The 22,746-nt window shown below is 36.9% G+C and overlaps 1 protein-coding gene across 6 annotated transcripts in view; it reads left to right on the top strand.

The window, feature by feature from the left end:
• The window catches only part of STEAP3 (STEAP3 metalloreductase), a 67,126-nt gene extending 45,003 nt beyond the window's left edge, over positions 1 to 22,123 (top strand). For 3 of the 6 annotated variants that reach the window (XM_023499169.2, XM_031959971.1, XM_031959970.1), the window contains 4 exons: positions 6,639 to 7,138; positions 9,303 to 9,830; positions 11,878 to 12,042; positions 19,205 to 22,123. In XM_023499169.2, the coding sequence (XP_023354937.1) occupies positions 6,639 to 7,138; positions 9,303 to 9,830; positions 11,878 to 12,042; positions 19,205 to 19,477 (1,466 nt within the window). In that variant the 3' untranslated portion in view covers positions 19,478 to 22,123. Of the gene's footprint in view, positions 1 to 6,638; positions 7,139 to 9,302; positions 9,831 to 11,877; positions 12,043 to 13,861; positions 14,440 to 15,853; positions 16,279 to 19,006; positions 19,087 to 19,204 lie in introns of those variants that run through there. The other 3 variants (XM_023499170.2, XM_012544671.3, XM_031959969.1) reach the window with 3 other exon arrangements.
• The last annotated feature ends 623 nt before the right edge of the window (positions 22,124 to 22,746 follow it).

Below are 22,746 nucleotides of genomic sequence, written 5' to 3'. Positions count from 1 at the left end.
CTAAGGCAAAATGTTGTCTTCAAACTTCTCACATAAAATCCAAATGGCCAGGTGAAACTTACCTAGTCATTCACACTCAAATTTGAATAAATAAATTAAATGACTAACCTTGAGTTTCCTCATTTGTAAAATGAGAAGGAAATGGCAAATCACTCCAATATCTTTGCCAAGAAACCTCCAAATGGGGTCATGAAAAGTTGGACATGAATAAAAATGACTGAATAGCAACAGCATCCTTGATAGAGAGGTGAGGGCACTGTAAGGTTTTGGAGGTGAAGTAAAGACCACTTGTAAAAGGGGAAAGTGAAGAAAAGGGAGGGAAGAAGACATTCTTGGATAACCTCCAAGTTTTGCCAGTGGCTCGTTAGTATCTTGGGAGTTGTGAATCTTCAAATGAATCATTTAGGGTAGAAGATTAGCTTTTTGGAGAGAAAGGACTCAAAGGTAGGATACTTCTTACTGACAGTCCCATCCTTCTCATCCTATTTGAGGCACAGACTGACCTCATAACTTTTGACTGGGAGGTGTTTTTCACTCCTCTCTTGGTGGGGCTTACTCCTGACTTTCCAAATCTCCTTTTACATCCATCTCCAGCAGCCTCCTCACCCTGGAAAATCCTTCCACCCTTGAAGTCCTTTCCTCTGATTGGTTCTTTTCTCCTGGAACCTCCAGTTTCAGGAAGGGTCCCTATGCCAGCCATGTTCATTCTGTACTTTCTGATTCTTTAGACTTTCTTCTCCAGCATACTCCCCTTCCCCAGCTTTCTTTTATGTGTTGTTATTCCCCATCAGAATACAAGCTTCTGAAAGGGCAGAGCCTGTCTTTTTTTTGCTCCTATTTATATGATTCTAAACTTTATTTGACTTGCTGGGCCAGCAGCGCAGGAGGAGACAGACATTTTTTTTTTCAGACAAGGCCAGTATTTCACAGAATCATAGAATCTTTGATTTGTCATCTATATTTACATGTTATAAGGAAGGATTTCTATTTGACAGCAGGAATAGGGAGAATTAGTAATGACTGAGATGAATTATAAAAGGAAAGAAAAGTTCATCAATATTAAAAATACACAAGGAAACGTTCAAAAGGAGACACAAAGCAAATGTGTTACTAATGTCATATAATATACATTTATTGAAAACAAACTATGTTTTTACAAGAAATGATCAATAGGATTATTTCAGAAAGGCCTGGAGAGACTTACATGAACTGATGTTAAATGAAGTGAGTAGAACCAGAATCACTGTACATAGCAGCAGCAAGATTATACAGTGATAAATTCTGATGGATGTGACTCTTTTCAACAGTGAGGTGATTTAGGACAGTTCCAATGGTCTTGTGATGGAGAGAATCATTTGAACCCAGAGAGGGAGGATTGTGGAAACTGAGTGTGAATCACAACATAGTATTTTTACCTCTTCTTTTGTGGTTTGCTTGCTTTTTGTTTTCTTTTATATATATATATATATATATATATATATATATATATATCTGATTTTGCTGATTGTGCAGCATGATAATTATGGAAATATGTACAGAAGAACTACACATGTTTAACATATATTGCATTACTTGCCATTTAGGGAAGTGAAGAAGGGGGAAGTGAAGAAAAAAATTAGAACACAAGGTTTTGCAAGAGTAATTGTTGAAAAATATTTATGTATATGTTTTGAAAATTAAAAGCTTTAATATAAAAAAACAAACTATGAATACAACAGAAGTTCATGATTTTATATATAATCCTTTTTTTTTTTTCATAGATTTAGAAGTAGAGAGGCCTCAGAAGTCAACTGGACCTCTTCCTTTTCTTTTTTTTTTTTAATAGTATTTTTTTTTCCAAATATATACAAAGATAGTTTTCAACATTCACATTTGCAAAATCTTGTGTTCCAGATTTTTCTTCCTCTTTCTCCCCCCCCCCCTCCCGCCCCACTCTCCAAGATAACAAGCTGATACAGGTTAAATGTGGAATTCTTCTAAACATATTTCCATATTTGTCATGCTGCACAAGAAAAACCACATCAAAAGTTAAAAAAAAAAAACAACCCACAAGAAAGAAAAAAGAAAACAAACAACAACAACAACAAAAAGGTGAAAATACTATGCTGTGCTCCACATTTAGTCTCTGTAGATATCTCTCTAAAAATGTGGATGGCTGTTTCCATTAAAACTCTATTGGATATATTTTCCGGAGACATATATTAGGCATTGTGATTTCTACAGAAGAGTATGGAGTATGGAACAAAAGCCTAGAATATAAGAGAAATTAAGCTATTGAGAAGAATTTTTACTTTGTACACTCAGAATTATTTGTATGTTACCCAGCAGTCATTTAACTCCTGGGTAAATATTTGAAAATAAAAAGATGATTCTAGTCACTAAAAAAAAAAAAAAAAAAAAAAAACTATTGGAGTTGCCTTGAATCAGCTCCATTGTTGAGAAGAGCCCTGTCCATCATAGTTGATCATTATATAATCTTGCTGTTACTGTGTACAGTATTCTCTTGATTCTGCTTAATTCACTCAGCATCAGTTCATGTAAATCTTGCCAGGCTTTCCTGACATCATCCTGCTCATCATTGCTTATACAACAATAATATTCCATTACATTTCACATAACTTATAATCATAATTTATTCAGCCATTCCCTAACTGATGAGCATCTACTCAATTCCTTGACATTACAAAAAGAGCTGCTATAAATATTTTTGCACATGTGAGTCCTTTTCTCTCTTTTAAGATTTCTTTGAAATACAGATCCAGTAGAGCCCCTGCTGGATCAAAAGGTATGCACAGTTTGATAGTCCTTTGGGCATAGTTCCAAATTGCTCTTCAGAATGGTTGAATCATTTTAAAACTCCACCAACAATGCATTAGTGTTCTAGTTTTCCCACATCCCCTCCAACATTTATCATTATCTTTTCCATTATTTTAGCTAAACTGAGAGGTGGGAAGTGGTACCTCAAAGTTGTCTTAATTTGCGCTTCTCTAATCAATAGTGATTTAGAGCATTTTTTCATATGACTAGAAATGATTTTGATTTCTTTATTTGAAAATTGTCTCTTCATATCCTTTGATGTGATCCCCATTTATCAGTTGGAATCACTTATATATACAATCCTTTTTTTAAAAAAATTACATATTGAAATGTTTATGTTTGTGGTTGATTTTGCTCATAATTTGAAATGAAAAATTTAAGGAAGCTATGAAAGAATCCTTTCCTAGGAACAAAGCCAGATAGGGCTGTCTAAGGCATAACCATTCTGGTATTTAGTTATATTCAGTCATGTTTGACTTTTTATGACCCTATGTGGAGTTTGCTTGCCAAAGATACTGGAGTGGTTTGCCATTTCCTTCTCCAGCTCATTTTACAGATGAGGAGACTGAGGCAAATGGGAAGTGACTTGCCTAGTCACACAGCTAGTAAGTGTCTGAGGAATTTGAATCTTCCTCATTCTAGATCCAGCATTCATTCTGCACTACTTAGCTGCCCTTCTATGCTCAAATTGTCTCAGCAATAAAATGGGGATAAAACATGCATTATCTGTTTCACATGGTTGTTATATTTCTAACAAAGCACTTTCTCCCCATTAACAGTCTATGAAGTAGATAGGTATTATTTTTCCATTTTCTACAGATGAGGAATCCAGAGCTAAAATAAATCATTCTCCAAGTCATTATTAATCAAAGAAATGCAAATTAAGATAACTGAGATACCACTACACACCTGTCAGATTGGTTAGAATGACAGGGAAAGATAATGCTGAATGTTGGAGGAGATGTGGAAAAACTGGGACACTGATAGATTGTTGGTGGAATTGTGAATACATCCAGCCATTCTGAAGAGCAATTTGAAACTATGCTCAAAAAGTTTTCAAACTGTGTATACCCTTTGATCCAGCAGTGTTACTATTGGGTTTATATCCCAAAGAGATCCTAAAAAAGAGAAAGGGACCTGTATGTGCACGAATGTTTGTGGCAGCCCTCTTTGTAGTGGCCAGAAACTGGAAACTGAGTGGATGCCCATCAGTTGGAGAATGTCTGAATAAATTGTGGTGTATGAATATTATGGAATATTATTCTGTAAGAAATGACCAACAGGATGATTTCAGAAAGGTCTGGAGAGACTTATGTGAACTGATGCTGAGTGAAATGAACAGGATCAGGAGATCATTATATACTTCAACAACAATACTATATGATGATCAATTCTGATGGACGTGGCTATCCTCAGCAATGAGATCAACCAAATCATTTCCAATGGAGCAATAATGAACTGAACCAGCTACGCCCAGCGAAAGAACTCTGGGAGATGACTATGAACCACTACATAGAATTCCCAACCCCTCTATTTTTATCTGCCTGCATTTTTTATTTCCTTCACAGGCTAATTGTACACTATTTCAAAGTCTGACTCTTTTTATACAGCAAAATAACTGGTTGGACATGTGTGTGTATATATATAGTATTTAACTTATACTTTAACATATTTAACATGTATTGGTCAACCTGCCATCTGGGGAAAGGGTTGGGGAGAAGGAGGGGAAAAGTTAGCACAAAAGGATTTGCAACTGTCAATGCTGAAAAATTACCTATGCATATATTTGTAAATAAAAAGCTAAAAAAATTTTTTTAATAAAATAAGTCATTAACATTTAAAAAAATACAGTTATTAGCAAGCAGCCTAGCCAGGATTTGAACCCATCTCCAGCCTACAAGTCCAGTGTTCTTTCCTTTTGACCTTCTAAGTTGACTTTAGCTGGAAAATTGTTTCATTCCATTTTTTTCTGTATATCCTGATGCTCTAAAATTTGTTTAGAATCACTATTTAAAGAAATTCAGAGCAGTTTGAGGGAGAACTTGGGCAAGTCCCTGTCTTTACTCTGCCATCTTGGCTCTGCCTGCAAGTTCAGTGTTCTTTCCATGAAACAAAGTTTGCCTGTACTGTCCCTTTCCCCTTTCTCTATCTTTTCATCTATTCAGTGTTGTCTCCTTTCCACTTCTAATCAGATACAATTTCTTCTCATTCCTCTAATAAAAACCCACCCTCAAGATCTTTTCCTTGAGAGTCAAAGACAAAGTCATATAAGTGAGATATAAAGAAGGAACCAAGAGAGTCATAAATTTAAAGCTGGAAGGAACTTTAGAATGCAGAGATTTTGTTTTTCATGTAAGGAAACTGAGGTCCACTGGGGTAAAGTGATCAAGGCTTAGGTCACATAGAGAATAAGCTATCTATTCTGCTCCTCCATAAAATGACCAGCTTTGTCTGCTGTTAGATGATGGTCCCATCAACACACGTGGATACACAAAGGGTAGAGGTTGAACTGTATCCATTACATTTATTTTAGGCCCTGGAGCCATGGCCATGGGCTAGTATAATGGTATTCTTATGTGGTCCTGTCACCCCAAACTTCTCTGTGAAAGATATTATCCAGGAAGGTAGAGAGCCATGAGAGAATGGGAATGGGACACTAAACTTGGGTTCTAGTTCTGGCTTTATTACTGGATAGGATCTTGGAAAAATTTCCTTATTTAGTTTTCAGTTTCTGTCTCATAAAATGAAGCAGTCAGCCTGGATATCTCTAAAGACCCATTTCAGCTTTTTTTTACATTTTGTGAATGTATGTGGCATTGATCTGGGAAAAAGGGAAAGCAGATATAGCATATATAGGTATGTGTATATGTGAAAAAAAGATGGGCAATAAATAAGACTGAGTGAAAGAAGACTAATTTAGGAATCCTCAGATTTGGGTTTTACTACTAATATGATCCTTAAGTTTAATCTCTAAACATAGAATCATAGCAATGAGGTGATTCGGGCTAATTCCAATAGACTTATGATGGAGAGAGCCATCTGCAGCCAGAGAGACTATGGGGACTGAATGGGGATCACAATATAATATTTTCACCCTTTTTGTTATTGTTTGCTTGCATTGTGTTTTCTTTCTCACTTCCCCCCCCCCTTTTGATCTGATTTTTCTTGTGCAGCATAATTGTGGAAATATGTATAGAAGAATTACACGTTTAATATATTGAATTACTTACTCACATGGGGAGGGGGGAGGGAGAAGGAAGGGAGAAAATTTTGGAACACAAGATTTTGCAAGGCTAAATGTTAAAAACTTTTTGGGGGCAGCTAGGTGGTACAGTGGATAGAGAACCAACCCTGAAGTCAGGAGGACCTGAGTTCAAACACTTAATACTTCCTAGCTGTGTGACTTAACCCCACTTGCCTCAGGGGGAAAATTTTTTTGCATATATTTTGAATATAAAAAGCTATTTTTTTAAAGTAATTGAGAAATGTTTAGCAAAATAAAAATATAATTTAACTCTTTGTTACTCCATTTGGGGTTTTGTGGCAAAGATTAAAAATAAATAAACAGAATCATGTCATTCAGCAGCACCACTCTTTCACATATATTCATGCGCATGCACATATACACAGATGTGTGTATTGCACACACATATACAATAACAGATTTTTCAAGTTGAAGATACTAAAATTTGAAATTTCCAAATGAAATTCTTAACTCATTTCTTTATCACCTTTCTTGAGTTTATGGTGAAGAATTGAAACAGATGATGGAGTATTGATGAAGGGAGAATTGACTACAGCTGCTTGTTTTTTCATTTCAGCTGAAAAAATGTCTGGAGACATGGACGAGCCCCTAATTTCTTGTCAGCTTGTGGAGAGCAACCCCAACCTCATAGAGATTCCCAGCCAGTCCCAGACAGTGGGCATCCTGGGCAGTGGTGACTTTGCCCGTTCTTTGGCCACACGCCTAGTGGGCTCAGGCTTCAGAGTCATTGTTGGGAGCCGCAACCCAAAAAGAACAGCAGGGTTGTTTCCTGCTGCAGCCCAGGTAATCTTGCAAGCAGAGGCTGTGAGCACACCTGAAATCATCTTTGTGGCCATGTACCGAGAGCACTACTCTACGCTCAGTAGCTTGAGTGACCTGCTGGTGGGCAAGATCCTTGTGGATGTGAGCAACAGCACGGAGAAGGAGCACCTCCAGCAGCGGGAGTCTAATGCCGAATACCTTGCTTCCCTCTTCCCTAGCTGCACGGTTGTCAAGGCCTTCAATGTCATCTCTGCCTGGTCCCTGCAGTCTGGTCCAAAAGATGGGAACAAACAGGTAGGTTTGTGGGAGAAACAGAATGGAATGAAGTGCTTCTGGAAGAGGAGAGCAAGAGACAGAGAAATGTCTCTTAGACCTGAACACAGAATTCTAATTCAGAATGGTTGCTAAACTAAGAGAAAGAAAAATACTAAGAGCAGTATTTAATGGTATTTGGAATTCAGACTAGAAAAGAGAGTAGTTTCATGCAAAACAATAGTCTGAGATAGAAGATATAGGCCCATATACAAAGAATTCATATTGGTCATTAATACAAGTATTTGTATAGTGCTTAATATGTACACAGTCCTATATTCTGGTATAAGGGGTATAGAAATAGGGGCATGGGCTTTGCCTTCAGAGAGGATTACTGTGTAGTTGATGAGAAGATTAACAATGAGTGGCTAATGGAACAATATATAATAACTTCCTAAATTGAGAAAGGCTAGGAACACAGAAAAAAAGTACAGTAGGATTTGAGGTAGTTAGAGAAGTAAAGTTGCTTTGGGTGGAGTAAAATTTGGATGAATAGAAGAGGAAAGGAATAAAGGAATAGTATTTCAAATAGGGAGGACATTAGGAATAAAAATTAAGAAACATTTATTAAGCATTTACTATGTGCCATGGATACAAATAGAAAAATAGTCCCTGTCCTTGAGAAATTTATAGTTTTAACAGAGAAGACAACACACACAAAAGGAAGCTAAAATCAGAACAGGAGAGTGGGGGAGGTGCTGTGATAGGATGTGGTGGAAGAGTTAAGTAGAGACTAGTGATGAAGTAGAGGACTAAGGCTGATTGGAACTCAGGCTATCAGGTAGAATATCCATGGCATGTTTGGTGGGAAGTAAACCCAAAATAGCTCAAAGGAAGTGTTCACGTAGGAAAGTAAAGAGATGTCCAGTGGAATCGTTGACATTATTTTATGCCTTTTTTCTTAAAAGTAAAGCAGAGTTGTACTTTATTTGATGGGCAGCAGGAAGCCACAGAAAGAGATCTTCTTGGCACTGTATATGATTTAGAAAAGAAATTGAAAGTGTAGAGTCCAAGTCTCAAGCAAAATTTATAAAGATACTTTCTATAGATGGTAGACTGCAAAAGCACTGCTGCCAAGCACCTGGGGCAATGAAAGAAGGTGGGGTAGGAGACACAATATTCTTTTAGGGATGTCTCAACCATAGACAAACCACTTGGGAATGTGTTATGTGTATGACTGATGAAGTGAGGGAACATTCAAAGCTAACCCTAATGGCTAATGTCTGTACAATAGACTTGGAGTTAGGAAGATTCATTCTCCTGGCTTCAAATTTAGCCTCAGATACTTATTAGCTGTGTGATCCTGGACAAGTCATCTCACCCTGCTTGCCTCAGTTTCCTCATCTGTAAAATGGGCTGGAGAAAGAAATGACAACTCTTTCCAGTATCTTTGCCGGGAATACCCCAAATGAGATCAGAGAGTCCAACACAGCTGAAAAACAACAACAACATAGCAAGAATTCTGAACTTCTAGTTTCTCAGTTGAATTCCTAGTTATTAGAGATAAAATCCTCTAAAATCAGTCCAAGTCTCCAAGCATTTATTAAGTACTTATCCAAGGCCAGGGACTATACTAAGCATTGGTGATAAGAGCAAAGAAGGGCAGTCCTTGGCCTTGAGAAACTTAAATACATAAAAGGGACCTGAAAAGGAAGGAATTCACCAAGGCAGAAGTGAGCCACAGAGATGGAGGGAGAAGACAGCTGAAGCATTTTGGCAAGTGAAGAAGATTTCTAATTGTATAGCCAGAGGCCAGGAAGCAGCATGTTGTACAGGAAAGAATGCTAGTTTTAGACTCAGGGACACAGAATAGTAATCCTAACCCTTCCACTAATTCACTCTGTGATTTTAACTTCAATCCATGACATGGAATTAGTAATATCTGAGATGATTAATGGATATTGGGACCCTTTGAAAATTATAAAACTTTCTCAGATTGATTTTCACCAGGATTCTTCCGTCTAACAATTGCCATCACCAAGGGGGTGAAAAGCATGTATCACAACAAGAATGTAGCAGGGGAGGACATGGAATGGGGCTGGTGTCTGATTGAACTAAGAGATTGACAAGATCCCTCCCAGCTCTGATTTCCTGGGATCTGATTGCCCTTTGACAAGCTTGTTTCCTGGTATTAATTTCCCTCTAGGTGCTAATTTCCGGAGATCAGCAGAAAGCGAAATATAAAGTCTCAGAGATAGCCCGAGCCATGGGCTTCATCCCGGTAGACATGGGGTCACTGGCATATGCCAAGGAGATTGAGGCTATCCCCCTCCGACTCCTCCCCAAGTGGAAGATTCCAGCCATCTTGGCCCTCGGGCTCTTTATCTGCTTCTATACCTATAACTTCATCCGGGATGTGTTACAACCATATATCCAAGAGCGCAAGAACAAGTTTTATAAACTCCCCCTCTCGGTGGTCAATACCACCTTGCCCTGCGTGGCGTACGTCATGCTGTCCCTGGTGTACCTCCCCGGGGTCCTGGCCGCCGCCCTGCAGCTCTACTGGGGCACCAAATACAGCCGATTTCCTGACTGGCTCGACCACTGGCTCCAGCACCGCAAACAGATCGGCCTCCTCAGTTTCTTCTGTGCCTCTCTGCATGCTGTCTACAGCTTCTGCCTGCCTTTGCGACGCTCCAGTCGTTACCTGATTATCAATGAAGCCGTCAAGCAGGTATTCTCGCCTTGAGACCCAGGACACTCAGCACGTCATATGATATTCCTGGGGAGGGAGACAGATAAGTTCTTCCTTGGTTTCTTAAATCCTGATATGTTTGTTTCTGGGCCAGACCTCCTGAAGTGTGGTATTGGGGAGAGAGGGGGAGAGAGGACACAAAGGGAAAACAAACCAAAAAACATTTAATGTGGAACCAGGAACTATATTCTAGCCCCAGTTCTGTCCCTACCTGGCTATTTGATCTTAAGTCAATCATTTCCCTCATTTGATCTTCAGTTTCCTTGTTTTATTGGATCAGATTTTCTCTAAGCATCTTCCCAGCCCCAACATTCCAGGCATTAAATACTGACATCAACATTACCATTTTTCATTGAGGTTTTACCTACTTGTACATATTCACCAGCATAACAGTGCTGCCAGATTTTTAAGTGGCCCTGTACTGCTTTGTACAGCCATAGGTACAGGTAAGCTCGTGCATTTAATGCTCTTTCTCCTTTCATTCCCCACGACTCCCCTACAAGGACTTGGATTACCTTATACGATAACTGAGCAAAGCTCACCAAGCCTTTAGGGGGTATCATCTGTAGGATCTGGGACATTCAGACGCTTTGTTGGGAGGCAGCATAGAATAATGGATGACCCTAAACAGAATGAGTCTGAACCCTCTATCATACAATAGCAGCTCCAGAAATATCTAGAGAAAGCTATCATGCCTCCCATGAGTCTCTTTTCCAAGATAAACATCTCCAATTCCTTCTGTTGATCCATATATATATATATATATATGTATATATATATATATATACATATATAAATATGAGATATTATTTCTTTAATATTCTGTGCAGTATTCAACCCCATATCTTCTGGCTGGAAAGATTAGGTCTTGTGAAAACTGGCTATTAGCCCAAACATTGGCTAACAGAACACTCATCTTCCACCCCCTCTACGACAAACGAAATTTGCTGTTTAATTACTGTTTACTTCTGGATGTAACAAATATTCTTTACTAAAATTGGAGAAAGGGAGAGTTAAAAACTCAAAGATTGATGAAGGTGACTGGTTGACTAAGACCCAGACTCTCACATGCATTTTCTCTGTCTGTCAACCCCAATCTTTCCTTTTAAAGTAAAAATAACAAAAGAGAAAAAAGGGAAATTGCATGAGAATGTATGTATACCTTAGTCAAAGCTCTAGTTTTCATCATAAGTTGGGTAGTTTTAATATTACCCAGTTATGATTGCCTCTTAGACCTAGAAAGAACCAAAAAAAAAAAAAAAAAGGAACAACATCAATTTAATTAGCATCATTAAAGTTCAATAGGTGTTAGTGTGGATGACACCTTCTTATGTGTAATTAAGGAGAAAATTTGCACTATTCTTTGTGAGTGTAGCTAAAGCTACCTCTTTCTGGCTAATGTTGATTTTTTTTTTTAAACAATGTTACACTTATATAGTAAGAATTGAGGGTTGGATAGGATATTAGGATCATTCACCTAATCCTAGCAAATAAAGAAACTGAGACCCAGAGAATGATAAATATCTTAGCCAAGGTCACACAGCTTGTTAGTAGCAGAATTGGAGAATTTAGACCTCCAAACTCTGTAAACTTTTACATGTTTAAAGGGAATTGTGGCTGATGGGAATATTCATCTATGTATACAGATGCGATAGAACTAATATACTCCCCTGGCATGTGCAGGATATCTTTTGTCTTGCAACCCTAGGTGATATCTGTCATTCATGGCCATCCCAGAATTATAGTTGGGAGAAGTATCTTCCACTCCAATGAATCCTATTTAGAACGCTCTCCAAGGAAGAATAATTCACTTCCTCTCTGAGTGGCTAACAACTTAATGTGTTCTTCTTTATGTCAGCTCTAAATTCTACATTTGTACCTCCCCCCTACCCCACCCTCACCTTGATAGCTTTTAAAGCCCACTTACAAACTTTTAGGTTCTCAGTGGAGAAATCTAATCATACTATCTACCCTCAGCTGTTGATAGTGTATTTCTTGATTTTGTTTTTGTTTTTGTCTGTGACAGGTCTTGGCAAACAAGAGCAATATATGGAATGAGGAGGAAGTCTGGAGAATGGAGATTTATATCTCACTGGGAATCCTGGCCCTAGGCATTCTGTCACTGCTGGCCATCACCTCATTGCCTTCTATCTCAAATTCTCTCAACTGGAGGGAGTTCACTTTTGTTCAGGTAAAAGAAACCAATCATATCCTAGAAAGTATAGACCTAGATTTTTTAAGCTCATGCCTCAGATCATCACAAACACATCTGTTCCTGTTCTGTGATATGACTCAGTTTTCCTCATTTATAAGCATGGGCTAGCAAATGGCAGCTAAGGGGCACAGTGGATAGAGCCTTAGGCCTGAAGTCAGGAAAAGATGAGTTCAAATCCAATCTCAAAAGACACTTCTCACAGTCTGTTTCTTTAAATGTAAAATAGAATAATCATAATATCATCTACTGTGAGGATCTAATGAGATAATGTAACTTATTTACCATCTCTGTGTCACAGAACTCTTTAGCAACCTGGGAAAAACTATGAACCCCTTCTGAGAAACATTTTTAAATACATAAAATAAAAAACATAGGATTAGAGAGAAAAGCAATTATATTAAGATAACAATTATCAAAAAAAATGTTTAATTCAAATTCAGAGATTCTAGGCTAAAATTTCCTGTGCTTAGTATACTAATCAGAATATATAATTAATAAGAACATCCTATTATCCTTCAAAATTTGATAAACGGGAACTTCCTGTATTATATAGGAATAAAAAGGCAAGATTTGGAGTAGAATTGTTTCTGCTGTAAGAAATGGGGTTGATTACAGTTCTATAAAGTGTTATAAGTTGCTCCAAAGGAAGGAATAACAAGGCCACAGAACATAGCAATCAGATCACAGATACAGACTAAAAAAGGAAGATTAGAGAAATGTACACATGAAATAATTTGTCAAAAAAGACAGCATTATGAGTGATAGTATTATGTATTGATTAAAATATAATGTTTGACACATTGTAGCCATTGTAGAAAGAATGGTGTTTCACCCAAAATTCTTTGGATTTATAACCACACACTATCAATAAGGTCCAGAAGCATCATGAAATGTCACTATTAGTGTCCTAACAATGTTTGTGAAATTAAGCTATACTTTATAGGAAAAATCACTTTATAATAAGTTCCTTTGACTACCTATCCCAATTATCATGTTTATGCATTATCTATAACCTTATCTACCTTTCAATGTGCAATTCAGGACCCCTAATCCCAGGAAGATGCTTATGCTATTCAGTTTATATTGATTCTTCTCTTCCCAAACTCCTTTGAAACATTATGCTCCATCATTAGAACATTAATTCTATATTGAAAACTATACTGCACAGTTAAAATCTTGCATGTACTTCCCTTTCATGTTGGCTGAAGCTCTTTTGGTCATGCTGTGGCAACTAAGTGATGGAAGAAAATAGTGGAAGAAATAGAAGAAATAGTGACAGTCATATCATTACTTTTATCCATTTCTCACTTTTCAGTGTCAAGAGTTTGTTTACAAATTGGAGCAGTTGTCATTGCACAGAGTTCTCATTGTACTGTGGGAAATTAGGTAGAGCACTGGATTTGGAGCCAGAGGATTTAAATTCAAATTTTAGCTCTACCATTTACTGTTATTGTAATCTTGGCCAAGTCATTAACTTCTCTGGACCTCAGGTTCTACATTTGTATGTAAAATGAGGGATTGGGCAAAATTACCTCTGAGGTCTCTTCCTATTGGTCTCTAAATTTTAGATCATATCATTTCACATTGATTTTGACCTTTGCTCTAACAAGTTACTGGTCAGCTTATAACAGAGAACTCATTTAGAAATGACACTCATGTTAATGACATGATTCTGGCTGTTAAAAAGCCCTAGTTTAAATTTTTAAATGTTGTTTATCACTCATAATTTCTAGTGTGAAATCCTTAAGGCCAATTTGGTCTCTTTTATTTATTAATGTGGAATCATATTTTCTAGTTGTTTTCCATTGTTCTCCTCTGCCTGAGAACATTTGTTCATGTACCAGAGACGGAGTTCGGGTTCAAGGGCATTAGAGAGCTAAGGAAGATGACCAGATTACAGGAGAAATAGTTTGGTAATCTTCATGAGAATGATTTATACACATTTTGAGGATATATCTATATAATGAAAATGAATGAATAAAAGAATTGAATGCATGAAAAATCATTTGTTAATTTGTTCTGCTCAAGTATTAGAGCTTCAGGGTAAATATTTGGTCTTAAGTCTCTCTGCACTTATCTAGGACATTCCAAAGATATCATACTCACAATCTACACAGGAAAAACTAAGTAGATGAAGAATGCACATTGTCCAGATTATTAATCATTTTAGCAAATGGCCCATTGATTTGGCCTGTCATTACATACATTTTAGATAGACACACTACAAATGAACAATGAACTAAACCCAGATTTAACTGGGAGAAAACAATGTCTTAGATAATTTGATAAAAATACTACTTTCAGTGATTTTAAACTGTTCCCTGAAAAAAGCTTATACTTTATTTTCAAAATACATGCAAAGATAGTTTTCAACATTCACCTTTGCAAAATCTTGTGTTTCACATTTTTCTCCCTCCCTTCCTTCTAGCCTCTCCCCTAAACAGCAAGCAATCCATTCTGTTAAACATGTGCAATTCTTCTATACATATTTTCACATATTGTATACATATTTTACATTGATGCTACACAAGAAAAATCAGATCAGAAAGGAAAACAAAAGCAAGGATTATTTTTATTTTTTATTTTTTTGCTGAAGCAACTGGGGTTAAGTGACTTGCCCAGGATCATACAGCTAGGAAGTATTAAGTGTCTAAGATCAGATTTGAACTCAGGTCCTCCTGATTTAAGGGCTGGTGTTCTATATCAAAAGCGTGTTACTCTGTTCTCTAGTTGTCTATAACATGAGTATTATTATTACAATTTATAAAAAAAGCTTTCTTCTACAATCCCATAAAATAAGTACTACAATTATTATTATCTCCATTTCATAGATGAGTGAGTTGGCTCATAGAAATGAAATAACTTGCCAAGAACACATAGCAAGCAAGCCGTGAAAAGAATATTTGAATCCAGATACCTTTACTTGTCCAGTGCTCTTCTTATTACTTCATATACCACCTTATTATATCAACATGAAATGCCAATGTTTAAAATATAACATTGTTCTCTAATTGTTTCATTTGTTTCAGAATACATTGTCTCCCTGGCTAGACAGTGAGATTCCTTTGGCAGGGACCTTTCTTTCTTTGGATAGCACCCAAAATGTACTTTTCCAGGAATAAAATCTGTTAAATTATATTATAACAGGCCTGCAGTGGCACCACAAATAGAATCATCATAATAGTCAACAAATGATGGTTGGGTACCAACTGGGCACTATGGGCAACCAAGAGAAATAAGTTATAGGATTCTAATAGAATCAAAATAATCAGTGTCTAGTTATGACTCTTAATTTTAATTTTTAGAACAAAGTAAATTCAATGATTTAAAATGATTTCTAGAACTGTTCAACTTCTATCCAGCAAGTAAATAACTTGATTCCTCCAGTTCGAATCTCTGGACAGGCTCTCAGAGCTGTGACATTTGCTTGTTTAAGAACTGAGGGGGCAGAAAGACTTTTATTTATCTGTCACTAATCTTTCTCTTTGCCACCTGACTCCAGAATTTTTCTCTCTCAGATTGTAGTATCCTGTAGTACAAGATTTACCCACAATTAAAATAGACTGCAGGTTCCTCCCCATACAGAAAGTTGTTTCACTATGCAGAAATAGATTACATATCCTGGACTGGTGTTGCTGAAGAAAGCTGAAGGATTTGATTCTCTGAGCAAAAACCAGCTGCCAGGTTGTACTGTGCATATTGAAAAGGGTGAATAATAAAATTTCAGCACTAGCAAGGAGAAACATTTGTAAGGAAAGCATGGAAAAGTTTTATCTTTATTTTTTAGGAATAAAAAATGAGTGCCTGTCACTGATGAGTGTTGACCTGGGCCACAGGATTTCTGCAAAAGCCCCTGGGTACTCCAACATCACAAATTGTGGTAAATCAAGAGCTAAACAAATGGATTTGAGTCCAGTTGTATTTATTTCTTCTGCCCATCTAGTGGTGCCATACCACACAATAAAATGACAAAAAAAAAAAAAAATGAGAGAGAGAGAGAGAAAGCAAATAGTTTGTATTTAAAGCATCTTTGAGATTACAAAGGAGTTTCCTTATAACTTCCCCAAAATTAAGCATCCCTGATAATCGGGATCAAGCAGACCTGACTTCAAATTCCATCTTAGACAACTAATCAGCTTGTGTGACTCTTTTTAGTTCAGTTGTGTTTGATACTTTGTTGACCCTATTTGGGGTTTTCTTTGCAAAAATATTGGAGCAGTTTGCCTTTTCCTTTTTCTGTCTCATTTTACAGATGTGGAAATGGAGGCAAACAGGGTAAAGTGACTTGCCCAGAGTCAAACTAGTAAGTGTCGGAAATAGGATTTGAATTCAAGATGAGTTTTTTTCACTCTAGACTCAGTGCTTGATCCACTGCACCCCCTAGCCAGCCCCAATTCTTATTTAAATATCTTGTTTTCTGTTCAATAAATGTTGTTTGAAACCTGATACATGCCAGGTATTATGCTAAACATTGGAAGTATCAACACAAACACAAAGCAGTCTCTTTCCTCAAGGAACTTCCATTCTAAAGGGGAAAACATGTACATGGATATTTTAAGTGTGTAGATACAGAGTAAATACAAAGTGACTTTGGCAGAGGCTTGGGGGTAACAGAACACTTAAAAAGTAGACAGAACAGTTAAGGTCTCTTACAGGAGGTAGGACCAAAGGTATGCTTTGAAGGAAGCAAAATCTTGCACATGAATATGGCTGATACCTATCTATAGCAGAAAGTCCCCATTTTCCTGGGGTGGCATTCCACATTGATAATAAATAAAGATAAATAATAAAGGTAATAAAATAAAATAAAGATAAATAAAACATTCATTTTTTACCTGACAACTTTGTATCTTTAGGAACTGTTAAGATGTCAGAACATTGGGTTATATTAAAATAATCTATGCTTATTATCCTTTTGTTCCCTGAGCTATTTGACCTTTTAATTAGATCATTTAAGCCAATCATGAAACAAGAGTAATTTGAACAGGAATGGCAACATACATGTTGTCCCAGCGCTTGTGACACAGAAAAATTTTCAGGGTTTTATTGTAACCATCTCTCCAAAGTTCAAGTTCTTACTTCACCCTTTGCAGCCACCAGCCTTCAATAATGACAGAGAATGATCACAAACCCCAGTTGTTGTTTTAAACAAATTGTCCCAAGCACTGGAGTGTCAGCTCATTTGCCCTAGTGTTTCTTTTTGTGGTAACAAACTTAATAAAAATAGCCTGAATGTGTTAAAGTGTTATTAATTTTCTCAAAGCACATCTCTTTACTCAGTCTCCTTTGGCTATTTTAGTATTTTTACATTGTTACAAGGAAGGAAACGAATTCCAGAAAAATGAGACCTGCAGAAACAAATTACCCCGGCTTTATGGTGCAGTTTAAAAGTAAAGAGGCTACTTTGACTAATATGGGATATTATTATATTAAAAGCCAGGAATATTTTTCCTAGTCATACCGTTTCTGTGAACAATTAGTAATGAACTGACATTTCCAGCCATCTTTCTCTGTGGGACCTCCATCTGAAAGCTCATAGATACCTCATATATGAACCAAGAGAGGCTAGTAAACTAGTAAGTAGGCAGTTTGCTGCTAGTAGGCAGTTTTTCTCCAAATGAGGAACTCAGAATGGCTACTTAACTTTAGGCTGAAAATGTATTGAATTCAGGAATTTAAATCAAAGGGCAGAGAACTAAAAAAGTGATTAAAGCAAGTGCACTTAATTAGACTTAGCTTATAGTATGTGATTAAGCTCATAAAAATCTAGCATACGTATTTAAAATATATTTAGTATTAATGACTATATTTAACATTTACATAGCACCTTAAGGTTTGCAAAAGCACTGTACCTGGTATCTTGTTTGAGTCAAACAACCACTCCGTGAAATACATGCTTTTATCACCATTTTACAAATGGCAAGAAGTAATTTGCCCATAGTCACAGTGTCTGAGGAAAGAGTTGAATTTTCTTTCTACATAATAGTTGCCTTGATTATTGGATCTCTGAAATGGGAAAGTGGATAATTTTAATCTATTTCATTAAGTATGGACAGGGGCTTTCCAAAATCCATTCCTTTGTATAGAATAATTTTAGATTTGTTTCTCTCCTAATGCTAAATAAGCTAAGATTTAATCTACTTCTCAGGGAATGAGAATTTATTTTGTAAAAAGCATCATATTTCACTTGGGGCCAAAATGTTTTCCTTGATAATATCTCACAATTATAATTATGTTGATGTCTCATGGGGGAGGTACATCCACACTAGTAGTTACACTGGTGTGACTAGGAGGTCCTTCTAGTCTGAATGGACTAGGTGAGAATCAGATACATAGAAATTCAGAAAACCTGGAAGTTGTGAAACAAACCAAAGTCAAAAATGAATTAAACAAGATTTAAACAGAAATTTACAAGGCAAAAAAAAAAAAAAAAAAGACTAATTTCTGAAAATCAAAGATATTTCCAAATCTTAGGTTTCTGATATTACAAATTCTGTCTCACATGATACAGCTGTTAAAACATAATGTTTTAAATTATATAGTGGGGGGTATTTGGGAGAACATTTTAAGTTGCACGCTACTATGGCAAGTTGATGTTCCTTCTCATTTCATTTGCTGCAATATACCTTATACTTAGATATGGGGGGGGGGGGGCTTATATTTTGAAAAACTCATTCACAAAAATTCTCACTTGATTCTAGTCTATACCCCCATGAGATATCTAGGACAAGTGTCATCATTTTTACAGATGAAGATATTGCTAGTGAGATAAAGCAACTTGTTTAAAGTCATAATTATTTTCAATAATGAAACTAAAACTTAGGTCTCTTAAGCCATTGATCTTTGCATTGTCCATGTAGATTTGTTACAGAGACTAGCAGGATAGATAATTATCCTGGGTTTTATAATAGTAGCATCTAACACGTCTTGATCTCTTCAGTTGTTAGAATGAATGAGTCCACATTCCCTGACTATGAACCGATTCTGGGGAGAGGAGAGAATGGCACAGAAACATGGACCTATAAGTAGGCCAGATCCTAAAAGGCTATTAAACCAGAGTTGTCATTCATCATAGCAAAGAAAAGAAGCATTGGAAATGTTTCCAACCATCTGACATATTTTTTTTATTTCCCACCAGTCCACCCTTGGGTTCCTGGCCCTTGTTGTTAGTACCTTTCACACACTCACCTATGGCTGGACAAGAGCCTTTGCTGACAGCCGCTACTTACCTCCCACCTTCACACTTACACTGCTGGTGCCATGTGTGGTTATCCTGGCCAAGGGGATATTTCTTTTGCCCTGTCTACGCCATCGACTGGCAAGGATCAGAAGAGGTTGGGAGAAGAAAACGACAGTCAAGTTTGTGTTGCCTACTGACTACCCCCACACTGAAAAAACAAGCCACGTGTAAATTTCGTGTTCTCTATGGGACAAACCTGTGATACTTCATGCACTATGAATACCTTAGGGCTTTTTTTTTTCCTTAATTGTGCAATTTGATAGAATTGTGGATAAATATGAATTTTGTTTTAAATTCCCAGTAATTTTTATGCAGTAATATTCAAGATGTGCATATATATATGTATATATGGAACTTATTAGAATTATGGTTAGCAAAAACAAAAAAGTAAAGCCACTGAGATTTTAATATCTAGCTTTAAAAATTCCAGATGCTAGCAGGACAACAGATCACAATACTCTTATGACTGTATATGCAGAAAAGTACAAATGTAGGCATAATCATATATATATTTATAGCAAAGGCAGGGAGGTAAAATGTGTATGCACAATTATTGCTCTGATCAATTTGGTTTATTCCCTCCGCTGCTTCCAAAGGTTTTACCTTTTACCTTAAGTTGTAAAAATAACATACCTAAAACACAGTTAAAACGGTATTGTTAGCTGCAGTTCTCCCTGGTATGGCTTCAAAGATGTAGGATCAAAATTATAAACCAAGTAATGAACATCTCAGAATGCAACTTTTCCAGGCTCATGCAGTATCAGACATCAAGAAAAGTGCTATTGACTTCACGGTCCTCTCCCCAGAAGATCGTCTTCAGCTAATAAAGGGATGCTGACAGGAGATGACTGTGGGTAAACTGGAGAGAAGAGAAATATCATCCTTTGCTCTGGGGGGGAGGAGGGGGGAGAAGAGTGAGCATGGGGGATTTGGAACTGGAGATCTAATCCATCTCCTGGTTGGTGAAGATTTCTTTCTGAAAGTCAGAAATCACCATTGGCAGCTGCAAATTGATTATCATGCAGAAGTGTGAAGTCTCTCCCTTAGCACAGCAGCTAATGAACACAATTCTGAGTAGAAGCATAATTTCCTTTCCTTCCTTTAAGTTTCTGGTGACCATTGTGCCTTCTCACTTTTGAGAACATTATTTTGATTCTCTCTCAAGAAGATATAAAAACACCCATCTGGAAACTCAGGTCGGGGGGTGGGAGTGGTCCCAACTTTGGAGTTTTTCTCCACTATATTGGTCATGTGTGCAGCATCCATATGCACACACATATTGGGTGAGTTTTACAGTGATAGGTGTTAAAGCTGTACAGAGTAGCTGCTGTACAACAGAATAACTGTTGCTAAAAACTGCTGGCAAACCACACTTGCTGATTTTCTTTTAATGAGAGAACTATTTTTTTTTTTTTTCAAATTGCTAGAAGGGTGTTTTTGTTTTTTTTTTTTTTTTTTCTGCCAGGGTTCCAAATGTGAGGTGTTGTGCCTAAAAGTACAAAGTAAAAGTACAAGGTTTGGAACCTTGCCCAGGGCTGTAGGATATTTACCATCAAACCATATGCCATCTCTTATGGATTAGTATTAAAAAGCTTTTTCATATTCCCAGCAAAGGAAACGGAATAAGAGGTGGGGGAGGAGGGTAGTGATAAGGAGAAAAGTGTTCTTTTAGAAGCCAAGCTCTCTGTCTTTTGACAGTCAACAAATTTCCCATCAGGAAAACATGATTTTTGAACAGCAAGGGGAAAAAAACCTGTAGTATCAGAAGCAAAGGAATCAGTATTCTACCATACTGATGCAAGATATTTGGTTCTGGTATGTTGCCTGAGTCTGTGGAAGCAGGCTCAAGTTTATGACCTTTATGAGAAAGAAACCACAGACTTATTAGTGGCCAAAAATGGAGAAAAATCTGTCCAATTTATTGGAACACCCCCATCATGAGGATGGGCATCATTTCCAAACTAGCCTGTGAAGCAAGTAAGACGTTGCCTTCTCTCACTCCTAGAGATGTTCCATGATTTACATCTATGTAGTGCATTATAATCCTTAGGAAAAAAAATAACTGGTGACCTGATTAGGCCAGTTACCATGATGAAAAAGGAAGTCTTTGCAAAGTCACTTCTTGGCAAATAATTGAACATCTGCTAGCACTGGGCTAAGTGGTAGAAATCTGCCTCAAGATGACTTCCACTCTGATAGATGTATCAGTGAATGAAGATGACTAAATGACAAGTTTTATCATTTGGTTGGTATAGTTAGGAACCATCAACTCCATGTTAATAAGGTACAGGGAGAACATAGAAACATGAAATCTACCAATAATCTGAAAACCTCATTAGATACTGTTTTTATGTTTTTCACCTTTAAAATAATTGCTGACAAGTAGCAGAATGATTTCTACTTCTTCCTCCCCCTAACACTTATTGCAATAGGTGCTAATGTGCAATGAAATGCCTGAAAGGTAAGCAGTGGTGGGGAAGCAAGCAAAGAACCAGGAAAATCCACAATTTAGATAATCAGCTTTTGAACGATAGACTTGGCTGTTTGTTTATTCTTGGCCTTTGTCTACTGCTCCTTTTCCCTACCTCACCAGGACACTGATTATTTCATTGTCAAGACAGCAAGTCACCTCAGTTAACAGCCTCATCTTTTTTATGTGCCTATAGGTAAAAATGTGCCTGAACAAGCTCCTGAAATCCTAAATGTCACAATATAAGGTTTACTTTTCCAATCTATGCTATTTAAAATCTATACTTTGTTTTTACTTTATAGAAAACATTTAAGAAGCAGTGACAATAAACAAAAGATTCTGATGAATGTGGGCTCCTTATTTCTCCTCTTTGTGAAAGGATTCAAAGAGATTACATTTTCTCAAATATAATTAGCAGAGGGTTGTTTCCCAGTGTGATACAATGTATAAAAATGTTTTGTCCTGAAAACGGTTTCTTGCAGATCAGGCACTAGGCAAAACTAATAAACCAAAACAAATTAATGAAAGAGAGAATGTCACTGTTACCAGAGCCATGGCATACCCTATGGCAAAGCTTCTCAAACTGTGGGCCTTAATCTCTAATGGGTCACATAATTGCATGTGGGAGTCATGAAGTTATAATTATCATCAGTAATATGCCTATTTTATATACCTATTTGTCCAGGGTCAGGTAAAAATTTCTCAAGCAAAAAGGGGTCACAAGTGGAAAGTTTAAAAAAAAAAAACTTTTAAATTACTGCCCTATGCTACTGTGGACTGACTCCAATGTGTATTTGGTCATTCTATGAGTAAGGTGGACAAACAACTTCCATGGGACTTTTCACAATAAAGGGACTTATCTCTAAAACAACCACACCTACCCTCATCCCCCAAGACTCCTTAACTCTACCCCTATGCAAACTCCCAATTTTTGCCATCTCAGGCAAGGCATTTATAAGCTATACTACTC

The sequence above is a fragment of the Sarcophilus harrisii genome, chromosome 3 (genome assembly GCF_902635505.1).
Source record: "Sarcophilus harrisii chromosome 3, mSarHar1.11, whole genome shotgun sequence".
In the NCBI taxonomy this organism is placed as follows: Eukaryota; Metazoa; Chordata; class Mammalia; order Dasyuromorphia; family Dasyuridae; genus Sarcophilus; species Sarcophilus harrisii.
The sequence above is the reverse complement of the archived record's forward strand: the minus strand, read 5'-3'. Positions and strand labels throughout refer to the sequence as shown.